Source organism: Pygocentrus nattereri, chromosome 18 (genome assembly GCF_015220715.1).
Source record: "Pygocentrus nattereri isolate fPygNat1 chromosome 18, fPygNat1.pri, whole genome shotgun sequence".
NCBI lineage: Eukaryota > Metazoa > Chordata > Actinopteri > Characiformes > Serrasalmidae > Pygocentrus > Pygocentrus nattereri.
Genome location: NC_051228.1, coordinates 22,089,054 through 22,101,466, shown reverse-complemented (window position 1 = coordinate 22,101,466; position 12,413 = coordinate 22,089,054). Strand labels below are relative to the sequence as shown.

General features: G+C 38.3%; 1 protein-coding gene across 2 annotated transcripts in view; it reads right to left on the bottom strand.

Annotated features, from left to right (window-relative positions):
• dpysl2b (dihydropyrimidinase like 2b) overlaps positions 1-12,413 on the bottom strand; it is a 46,417-nt gene that overhangs the window by 15,289 nt on the left and 18,715 nt on the right. For both annotated transcript variants that reach the window (XM_017697247.2, XM_017697248.2), the window contains 6 exons: positions 6,491-6,579; positions 6,092-6,276; positions 3,166-3,330; positions 1,840-1,901; positions 1,421-1,501; positions 966-1,034 (listed from right to left, as the gene is read on the bottom strand). In XM_017697247.2, coding sequence (XP_017552736.1) covers positions 966-1,034; positions 1,421-1,501; positions 1,840-1,901; positions 3,166-3,330; positions 6,092-6,276; positions 6,491-6,579 — 651 coding nt within the window. The remainder of the gene's footprint in view (positions 1-965; positions 1,035-1,420; positions 1,502-1,839; positions 1,902-3,165; positions 3,331-6,091; positions 6,277-6,490; positions 6,580-12,413) is intronic.

Below are 12,413 nucleotides of genomic sequence, written 5' to 3'. Positions count from 1 at the left end.
ACAGTCAGCATACATAAATGTACTGATTCACAAGGGTACTTTTTAAACGTTTTGACTGACTCTGTATGTCATGCAAAAATACCCTGTGGTTGGTCAATCCCTTTCCTGACAAAGCGGGCAAGATTTTGGCCAAGTTCAACAAAAAAGCTCATCATTTTCTACAGCTGGAGCAGAGCAGAGCAAAGCTTATTGCATATTCTCACAGCCTAAAATAAAATCTCTCTTCTAACAAAGATATATGTTGGATTATTGCTAACCTATGAGTTATTATTCTAAAGGAAATGACAGGTAAGAAACTTTATGCAACACTCTATAAGAGCTTGAGTCCAGCTTAGACCTCATTCTCATTTTTATAGGTATATGAGGTATATGAACACGTAACACTTAGATCAGTGGGCATGAGACCACATATCATTACAGCATGTACACTGATGTACACTGTCTGACAAAACTCTGAACACACTGACTAAATTTCACTGTTACTTTTCAAATTAGTAAGAAAAAAGCTCTAAAGCTATAGTTAAAAGAAAACAGCTGTTTGATATAACTTTGCAACACTCAGCCTCTTGTTCATCACAGCGTCTTCTTTACAGCAGGTTAAAGAGCAGGTTTTGCCTTTCGGCAGTTTCCTTTTCCAAACTATAGTTAAAAGCACATATTGAAACACCTTTGGCCTGAAGGTGGTTTAAACAGCTGAAGGATTGAGAGCTGATGAATGCTGGCATCAGAATAAGGGAATATTATGTTTGGGCCTCTGGCTTTATTCCTCAGGTAGTTCTGACAGGTGTTCATAAGTTGTTGTTTTTTTTTTGTGAAGAAAAAGGTCAAGATCTGAAATGTTTTCTAATTCTTATGATATGTTATTGAATGAGAAAATAGTCTCATTGGTATGAAAACACTTGAAAAAAGCCAGGTGTACACAAGCTTTTAGCAGACAATGTAAGAATATGAACTTGACCCATTACCTCCTCTGGACGGCTCAGCACATGTCCCTCTGGTCCAGTGATGCCCAGTTCCAGAATCCTACGCTGTTCCTGTGACACGTAAAAGAAATACCACAGAGACACAGAAAGAAAGAGAGATGTAAAAACAGCTGCACTTGTCAATGATGAAAGAGTAAATGTTTCTCTTGGATTAATTAAGGATAAACGAAAATTACACTATTATATTTCTTTCTGATTTTCTGTGATAATCCTCTGTTCCCAGAGTTTCTTATTTTTAGAGTTCACTGTGACAGGTTTAAACTGTCCAGAGCCAAATGTATGTTTTCATTAATTACCTTGAAATCATAAAGGGGTTTTGCTTTGGTTAACGTTGCCAGCATAAAGTCTGAATGCTCATTACAAAGCATGTGTTTTGACTTAAAGTCTCAAACAGTTTATTGCTAATGGTGCGCCTGAAAGTTGGAACTCTTCTTTACCTCAGCAATGATGTCTCCGTTCTCAGCATGGACTTGCGCAATGGCGCCCAAGTCTCGGATCACACTGAACACCTCGTAGACCTGCAGAAGAACACGCACGCATATTTTCGTGAGCCGCTTCTGACAGACATTCTGGATTTTCTGCCAGAAGTCCTGGCTGTAAGGTTAACACAGCTGCAAAACAGGGCTTTACACCACCCAAGTCCCTTTTGTTTACGAATGAGTCAGAAAGGCAGCCAATACACTTTTCCCAGCGTTCTTTCATCCTTACTAGTGTTTCTGGAAGCCCTCTATTCTAAAGGAAACATTGTGTCTCAGAGGGCTATAAGATGTAAATAATGGGGACTGGCTCTATTCAGTCAAAGGCTGTGCAATGCAAGCATATCGGACGGTCAGTAAGAAATTTAGCTTGTTCATACCTGTGAGTCGGTCAGCTGGAAAACATCTTTATATGCCAGGTAGACCAGGAAAGAGTTTACACCTGTAAAAATAAAATTTAAAAAGCTGAAACATGAGTTGTGTTAATGCAATGCTACTGTTCTGGCCTGGAGAACCACAACAATGTACTGTTTAGTGATGTCTAAAGTCTTACTGAAGCTGATTTCAATCCAGTATGAATCTACAGTGTGTGTGGTTTTTACAGTCTGACAGTAATAATTATGGAGCGATCTGAATTCAGTATGAATCTGCAGCGTGTGTAGTTTTTACAGTCTGACAGTAATAATTATGGAGCGATCTGAATTCAGTATGAATCTGCAGCGTGTGTAGTTTTTACAGTCTGACAGTAATAATTATGGAGTGATTTTAATCCAGTATGAATCTGCAGCGTGTGTAGTTTTTACAGTCTGACAGTAATAATTATGGAGTGATTTTAATCCAGTATGAATCTGCAGCGTGTGTAGTTTTTACAGTCTGACAGTAATAATTATGGAGTGATTTTAATCCAGTATGAATCTGCAGCGTGTGTAGTTTTTACAGTCTGACTGTAATAATTATGGAGCGATCTGAATTCAGTATGAATCTGCAGCGTGTGTAGTTTTTACAGTCTGACAGTAATAATTAAGGAGCGATCTGAATTCAGTATGAATCTGCAGTGTGTGTAGTTTTTACAGTCTGACAGTAATAATTATGGAGCGATCTGAATTCAGTATGAATCTGCAGCGTGTGTAGTTTTTACAGTCTGACAGTAATAATTATGGAGCGATCTGAATTCAGTATGAATCTGCAGCGTGTGTAGTTTTTACAGTCTGACAGTAATAATTATGGAGCGATCTGAATTCAGTATGAATCTGCAGTGTGTGTAGTTTTTACAGTTTGACAGTAATAATTGTGCAGTGATTTTAATCCAGTATGAATCTATATTATGTGTAGCTTTTATAATCATAATGTATTTGGCTGAACTTTGAGCTCCTGCAACAACAACAATCCTGTTTCAAACCAACTCTGATGCTAAACGAAGAGCAAAGCACAGCCGTGTTATTATTATTGAGTGTATCCTAATGTGCAGCATTGATGTCAACATCTGGACTGCTACCTTTCAACCTTACACAGATCTTTTATTCCATACCAATCACATCACATTATATTATGCAACCTCCTAATCAAAACTAAACCTAATTCATTTCATAGACAACTCAACTGTATCAATCAGAAGCATCAGAGCAGGAAATACAAGGTGGGCAGTGCTGTAGCCCTACAAGTGAGTGAATAAGAAACATTGATGTAATGTGACAGAAACAGTGTACCATGGTCTCTGACGAGTGTCTCCATCTCCTCCTGGATCCCTTTGTGCCACTCAGTGATGTCCACATGGAGCGAGTAATCACAACAGGACTTACTGTCGGCCCACTCATGCCACTGATTGAACGCTGCCATCAGTCCAGTCCCTGGCTCCGGGACTACATGGTCAACTGTTCACAAACACAAGATATAACATAACAAGTATAACATTAAATAAGATGAGCATTGTTCGGCTAAAATGAAGCAGTGTTTGCAGTCAGGCTTAATACAGTATATATTTTGGGCCTCATTCACCAACCATTCTTCACAAGACATTTCTTCTTAAAACCCACTTACACAGTTTTTACAAAGATTCTGACATTTACTAATGTTTTCTTTCTTGTGTATTTGGATTTGTTCTTAGGTAAGAATCTACGCACACTTAAAAGTATAAAGGTGCAAACAATTCTGAGATTTAAGAACAAGTCATGAATCTGACACAGACTTTTCTTAGGACCTTTCTTAAGAACAGATTTAATACATATTGGTGAATGAGACCCAATATTTCCAAAAGTAACTTATTACTGACAAAAGTGTGTACAATCTTCATATAAAAACATTCACCAATAGAATGGGATTCTCAGGAGCAGCCACACATGCCCAATGCTAAACGTGGGCCTGAGGGGTATAAAGCATTGAACTGTGTAGTGGAACTGAGTAGTGGAACTGCATTCTCTGGAGTGATGTCGCTCCATCCAGTTACTCTGGGATGAGTTGGAGCGAATCGGAACTGACCGTCCAACATCATTACCTGATCTCACTAAGACTCTTGTGGCTGAATGCCATCAAATCCTCAAAGCAACATTCCAACGTCTAGTATAAAGCCTTCCCTTAATTACACTATTCATACACTATTTATACTCTAGATGTGATCAAAATAAAAGTAGTTATATTACATCTCAATATAAGTGTATACATGCAGGCAAAAAGCATATACAGAAATGAATACACAAATGCGCATCAGCAAAACACAGTCATGGAAAGTTAAAAGCTATAGTTACTGATATAATCACAATATTTTAAAGAACTGATATTAATAATGTGCTGAATTGGGGTCTACGACCGGAACTGGCAGAGTTTTGTTCCAAAAATCACCCAGTTTGTGTGGCTGTTTTATGATGTAAATAATGTGAGGCCGGTATGTGCACTCGTGCTGCTGCTATACTACCTTTACCAAAATTGTGTAGCAAAATAACATAAGACTCATTTTGCCAATTATCTAGTTGCCACTTCATTTCAATGGAGCACTTTATTTTGGTCCATGTTATTTAAATATGTAACTGATTTTGCAAGTTTAAAATATCAGTTTGGCTGATTAAAGAAGAAATCATGTTGTTTATTTTGTGATTTTGGCTAATAGAAAGTGCAGGAAATGTACTAAAGTGTTCCACATTTTCATTTAGCCCGCAGAGTGTAAACGTCTGCTATAAGAAGAAAGGCTAATAAAAACCAGCCAAATGGCCATTAAAAAATCATGACTGGTGCATTAGCAGTGTGAGGTTTATGTGAAGCCCACAGTGTCCTCAGTGCTCTTGCAGTGCTGTCAACTCCACCACACTCCACTGCACAGAAAACATCCTTATAAATTACAGAGATGACTCAGCACAAATACACAGCACAAAAGCCCTCTTACAGCCTTGTGTGTGGCTATGAATGTGAAGATGCACTTATGTTAACTTGCTTGCTTGTAGACTGGAGTTTCACACGTATGGATTATTTTGTATTAATATTCATATATTTCTGTTTTATGCTTTTTATACTTCCACTTGTGTAATTTTATTACATCATGCTGTATTGTATTTATTTGTATGTATTTGTTTGTATTTTGCAGTGTCAAAAACGAATCTGCGCTCAAAAATGCTTCACAAATCACAAAAATTCCAGATCAGAAAATGTCCGCATAATGAAATTAATTTGATATATTTTACAAATAAAGCTCATAAAGCTAAAAAATGCCACTGAAAATCAAATTCAGTGTACGGCAACTCTTGGTGAAAACACTTTCACTGTAATTTTTTCTTGTCCATTTACACAAATTCCACCAAAACAAATGATTCATAGTAGCAAGCGTACCTGGCAAAAAATGAGATCTGATTTGGCCAACAAAATTATTCTCTTTCTTATTCTGCCAAAAAATTCTAATCAACATGATTCTGATTCTGCTTATGAATTAATTTTGATTCTACCAATAAAGTGACTCTGATTCTAATTCTGATTATATGAATAAAATGACTCTGATTCTACACAAAGTGATTCTGATTTTGCTCATGAATTTATTTGGATTCTACCAATAAAACGATTCTGATTCTAATTCTGATTATATGAATAAAATGACTCTGATTCTACACAAAGTGATTCTGATTCTGCTCATTAATTTATTTGGATTCTACCAATAAAGTGACTCTGGTTCTAATCAAAGTGATTCAGATTTTGCTCATTAATTTATTTGGATTCTACCAATAAAGTGACTCTGGTTCACTGTGATTCAATGTGATTCAGATTTTGCTCATTAATTTATTGGGATTCTACAAATGAAGTGACTCTGGTTCTAATCAATGTGATTCTGATTCTGCTCATTAATTAATTCTGATTCTACCAACAGTGATTCTAATTCTTATCAACATAATTCTGATTCTTTGTATGAATAAATTCTGATTCTACCAATAAAGTGATTCCTATTCTGCCTAAGAAGTGATTTTGATTTTGCCTTTAAAGTCATTCTGACTGTCCAAACAAAGTGATCCTGATACTGCCTGTAAAGCTATTCTGATTCTACCTGTGAAGTGTTTCTGATTCTGCCCATGTACCATGATTAATTCAGAGGATTAGGATCTCAGTTTGTCTACAGAGGATCTGTAATGATTTCAGACTGGCACTCCTGTAGGCACTCACTGATCATAGTGGTCCCCCCTGCCAGTGCTGCGCGGGTTCCCTGGTAGAAATCATCAGCCGCAGTCATGCCTCGGTCAGGCATCTGGAACCGTGTGTGGACATCGATGCCCCCTGGCATTACCATCCCACCGTGGGCATCGATGGTCTTCACCCCACCAGGAACAATCAGATTCTCCCCGATCTGCCTGAGGAGAAGAAAGGATGAGATGACAGGAAGGATTATTTTCAGCCAATGTCTATATTTGGAACGTTTCTTTTTAGAATCTTATTCTTTTTATAAACTGTCTATTCTTAGAGTCGTCTTGCAAACACTGTGACATCAAAAGAAAGCAAAAAAAAAGGGCATTATTTCTGCCACATCAATTCGCGCCTGAAATACGCTTGTAGCAGAACACGTACTTGATGAGGCCATCCTCCATGTAGATGTCTGCAGAGAAGGACTGGTCATCATTCACGATCTTAGCTCCTTTAATTAGGAGACGGTCACTCTGGAAATAAAAAAAATCATATTGGTCCATATTAGACAAAGCAGATAAAAAATGTCTAATTTCGTTAACTTTTCAGATTAATTAACACTTCTCATTCTGTAACATGATCTCTAAACGTTATCATATCTATATTTAAGTGAAATGAAATTCACAATTTTTGCTACAAACTAAGACTTTGAGCAAGCAAACAAATACACAGGACCATTCTCTGACTGACCAAATGTTTCCAACATCTAAAACAAGCTGTTAATGACCTAAATTAGGTCAGACTGAATTTCAAAAAAATGACTGACCTAAAACCAACTGCAGAGATAATGGATGACTTATTGGTCTGCGGGTACTGTAGTATTATCACTGCTTCATTTATATCACAAATTTAGTGCATTAATTCTGGCCTTTTAATATTTAAAAGGCCAGAATTTCATAACTCCTAGGACTGCCATAGAGGTCCCTGGAATTCTACATGCTTATTCATAACATACCGTTTTGCTGTGTTGGGATTCGTATTGTCTGACTGGAATAGCATGAAAAAAATCACAGTGTAATTTATATGTTCAACATGAGCATTATGGCCTTTTGAGGTAGAAATACTCAGGAGAGGTGTGTGTACTACTGAATAACAGCTGCCATAAACAAAAAAAATGCAGTCCATCAAATACGGTCAAAAATGACCGCGAACTGTCTCACTCAGAACTTTGTAATATTGTCAAAATTAGACTTAAGAGCAATGTCAGACTGAAAACAGCACTAATCTAGTAAATATTAGTGGTCAGCAGACATGGGAGTTTTATTTTGTGAAAAATATCACAAAATGACCATCTTCACAAAATAAACTTATTATCACTTTTTCTAACATTCCATATAAAAGCTCAGAAGACATGTGGAGGCTCACTGGTTCATGATAAAAGTAAATAAAGTAAACTAAAGTAAATAAAATGTCTATATTTGTGTTGTAGATATCGTGACCCCAGGTTTCTATCACCACCAGTTGCCCTACAATGAAGCATTTTACATCAAACTACTCTGAATGATCTGTTCACACATGAATAATTCAAATATGCATATATTTATAAAAATAAACTGGAATTTGTCTTTAAAGTGGAGGGAACCAGCATGAAGAGGCTACTACTATGCCTGCTGAACTGGGAAATTCAAAATGGTCTTTTCCACAACACCTCAACAGTCACTGATAAAATAAAGGCAAAACTGCTATGAACACTGAACTGTAATTAAATATAATCTCAGAAAAAAGGGGATGAATATTTAAACACAAGGCTGTGCAATAAAGTCTGAAATATAACACAGTGGTGCATGGTACTAAATTAAAAGGAACCTTTTAAAACTCACTTACGAGGCGGAGTATTGTGTTTGGCCTCGGTGGAACACCAGGCATGCTCTTTATAAGATGCATCAGTGAATTTTGCACCACTACAATTACAGCCTGCTAAAACTAAACCGCAGGATTTAGCCAGCTGCAGCTACCACCCGTCCCTGCCCACAACTCAAATTTACACAATGTCCAACGGTCATCACCGCTACGCCCTTATGGGCTGCTCCACTGCTACATCCTGACATGTGCCAAATTTGGTCTCTGGTGGACCATGTTTGCTGTGCTTGGTCTCAGAATACACAGTGTACAGCGCTTTCAGACCCAGTGGTTCCTGCTTACTCTTTAAAAGCACTTACAAACAGGGGTGGGCAACATCACATTTTATTGTTATAGTGATAAATTATGTGACGATATGCAGTTCTGTGCATATTGTGGATATTATGGGTACTTAAAAGACAATGATCAAGTGCATGTTTGCAAAATAAGTCTTGCTGAATTACCTTCAATGCTGTACAAAGCATAAAAAAACAATAAAAAAATATTGTACTGTACAAAAACATTTTACTGTATAGTTTTGGATGCCATTTTTAAATTGAGACAGTCCTAGGGCTATTTACACTACATTCACTACCAGACCTGAAAAAATGTAATACTGCGATATTATACATTATATAGCCTATCACAAATATGTCTTCAAGTAGGCCTGTGTCCGGCTGCAAGTTAACCAAGTTACTGTGGTAACAGCCCGCCATGATCTTAAAATCTGACTTTATTTATTTATTTTTTGTTTGTTGATTAATTTCATGCAGCTGGCAGTAAGACAGTATTTCTACACATAAACATTACTGAACCTTTAAACAAGTGGAGTGATGTGACATTCTACCTTAATACCACATTTACTGTAACTAGTAGTGGGCAGTAAACTAACATTTGCATCGTGGTATAATTCAATTTACTGACAGTCTCAGTATATATATTATGGTACATACGTTTTTCATATGAAACCATTTTAGATCCATATGATCACATGAACCTATTTTTGACGATTATGAATGGTTTATTATTCCCTTAATCTTTTTTTTAAATAAAAAGCATTTTTAAAAACCAGCGTAAATCAGGAATGTTTTATTTTCTTGAGCGAAATAGTAAAAATTGAAGCCTAGATCAACATTGCTTGATACCCCTCGTCTCTCAGGCCTGCTTAAAATGCCAATAAATGTTGTTTCCTGTCTGAAGATGTTTTCTCCTTATCCGGCAGCGTTGTGTTAATTCTAGCACATGTACAACCATTTAAGGTGAAATTCAAATGAAAAGGAACTTCAGATATGTCTAGTTTATCAAGTTTATGTTACTGTGACTTTAAGACTGATACATACATAAAAAATACATACCCTTAAAAGCTCAAGATGTTTCATCCTTCTCATATAACATTACCATTTTGGAGGTTTTGTGAGAACACCCATGTATTTGTGAGTGAAGTATTCTTGCATTTTTCTTAACAGAACAAGAAACATAGACTAAAGAGAGGAAAAAACACCACTCAAACTGGGGGAAGCTTGATATTTGCTCCTGTTATTGATTACTGAGAACACGTAAATGGATGCTGAGTGCGCTTGGAGTGAAGTGTTTTGGGTTACGCGTTCGGTGTCTCGGCCCGTTGTGGTTTCCTGAGTAACGTTACGAAAGTAAAGCCTGGCCTTTACTCACTGCCAGATGCAGTGGAGCTAAACCAGTCACCAGCATCCAGCTCCTTCTAAATCAATCCTGCATGACTGCCAGGGGGACCACCAACACCCACCAAGCTCCCCACCCCCGCATCCTTCCCCAGGCTCTTTACATGCATGGCCCCAGAGGAACGCTCATTTCTCCCTGAAAGGGCGCAGGATCCATTATGGTCACAAGGCCCACTGCCTCGGCCATAGACAAAGACCCCTCTGTCCCAGCCCCTGGCTCTTTTACATGCTTGATGGGAGCCCAGCAACTCAGGCCAACTCAGGCCTCCCCTCAGCCCCGCCCTGACGCACTAGTGATGAAAAAAAAAAAAAAAAGCAGCCAATGGCAAGAGAACATCTCTCACTACAGCTAAACAATGAGAACTGAATGTAGATACTACACTGCTAATAGGCTCAGGCTCAGTAATTACTCATACAGCACATTATATCCACTAGTTTGATATCATGCCATATTAACAACTTTTGCTATGTCATATAGAATAATAATTTCTGAAATGTATTGGATTTAAGTTGGATTTAAATTTTAAGAACATTTCACCAAAAGTTATTTTATTTTAAAAAATCCAAGATGTCTGTGAACAAGAAGTGAATGAAATAATAACATATTGTAATTATACAATGATGAGGCCTGGACAAAATCATAATACTTAACTGTCCAATTGCTGATTGCATGTGTAGAACAGATTTCTACAAAGTTTGATTCTGGCTGATTGCAATCGTGCACCTCTAGCATAAACAATACTCTTCTAGTAAATGTCTTTAGACTCAATGGCTCTGTCCAGCTGGCTACACGCATTTAGCCCTGAATCTGGCCTCAATGCCTTTCTATTGAGCTCTGTGTGAGATTCATATTGGCTGCACACATCTAACCCTGAAATTGGCACTAAGCCACAGAACAGCTGCTTTGCCACATCCATTACATAACCCTGGCCATCATTTTTATCCCATTACATATGAGCTGCGCTTCATCATAACCATAAGAGAGGTGTTAGGATCCTTATACATGTCATCATCATCTTAATAAAGCATTAAAGTGGCAGAAATCACAGGCTGTTTAGGGTGGGTTTGAAGCGAAAGCTCCCAGGGCTGTGCACTGTTGGACCAATGCCAGGAGACACTTTTAGTGATGGATGCTTCACACATGAGAACATATTGAAAACCAGAACCCAGGGGATGAGAACGTCTCACTGTTCTCACAGTTCCAAACCTCAGTTTGACTGGTGCTAGACCTAAATGAAGACATATGTTGTGGCTTAAACGTCTGGACACATCTGTACCCTGTGAGGAAGAGGTTTGACCCCTCTGCTGAACACATACCACACTTAGCAGTGCAACATGTCACATTTGTCACAAAAAAATGCACCATGTACAATATTTTAATTACTATCATGAGCCACTGAACGTTTAAAAACAAATCGGAACAACCTGTAGATGCTCAGAATGGGTGTGACAAACTAATCAATCCTTGCAGTTGGAATAAATGAAAAAAAAAATATTGCAATATATGAAGCTAAATTCTGAATGAAAAGCCATTATGAGTGTTAGGTTTATTAACCCTACTGTTATAATCAGCCAGGCATGCCAAACTGGTTACCTTCTGGGCCAAAGTGCTGTGAAGATTAGCATTTACCCTTATCTACTTCTATGAATTGAGTTCCCGAAGGCCTTGCTAATCAGCTGTTGAGCTGAATCAGGTGTGTTTTAAAGGGGCAGTGTGCTGAGGTCTGCAGTCTTTTGGCCCGCAAGGACTGGATCCTGACACATGTGCACTAAGCCAAGCCAGAGTTTCCAAATCCAGTCTAATGACCCCAGCCAGTATAGTTTGTTCTCCCTGACACACACATCTGAGCCAGGCACGAATTAGAAAGTCCTGTATTAAGTGTGTCTCCCCAGATGACCCTAAATATATAACGGGATACAAAAAAATCTCCTGCATTATTACCGGACAGTGGGCCAGATTCATAAAACGCAATGCCAGATTCGCACATTCACATGGCCACAGCAGTTTATAACACCTGAACCACTCTGGTAGTTATTATCTAGGCAAACTTTCAAATTGCTGCTGCAGGAACACACGAGGATTTCAAATTGATTTAAATTCCTGTGTTAAATTCCGTGTTCTGCAAACCTCTCCTCATGTTTATGGAAAGCAAGGTTCAAATGAAATTCCTGATATCAAGTTTGCGAGTGGAAATTTAGTTTTCATGTGTGTAAACTGAATTCCTGAGATTAAGATGACTAACAATATAAACAGCTGTCACGATTTGCCCCTCCCAGACATCCATGTGCTTGGGTTTACCTCCCAGTCTTGTCCATGTGCTTCTTTGTTTTGATTCCTTCCCAGTCCGGCCCCCTTGTTTTCTTGACTCCGGCCTTGATTTGTTCCAACTGTTTTCCACCTGTGTCTTGTGAACCATCGTTATCCCTGTTGTACTTAAGCCCTGTGTTTTCCCCTGTGTGTCTGCTGGTCTTTGAAAGTATTGTTTGATGTATGTTTTCTCCTGTGGTGTTTTGTGTATTCCGGCCTCCATGGTGTTTCTAGTCTGTGCTTATTTTTTGTCATGTCTGTCCCTCGTTCAATCCGTGTCGGCTCAGTGACCCTGGACTGTTCGACCCTGATTCTGGATTTGCCCCGAATAAATCTTGCTTTTCTCAGCACGTGCGTCCGCCTCCCCATCGCTCTTCGTTACAACAGCTTTCCATAGTATTAGAACTTCAGCACACACACACAGTTTCTAAGCCGCTTCTCCCTCAGGGTCATGGGACTTTAG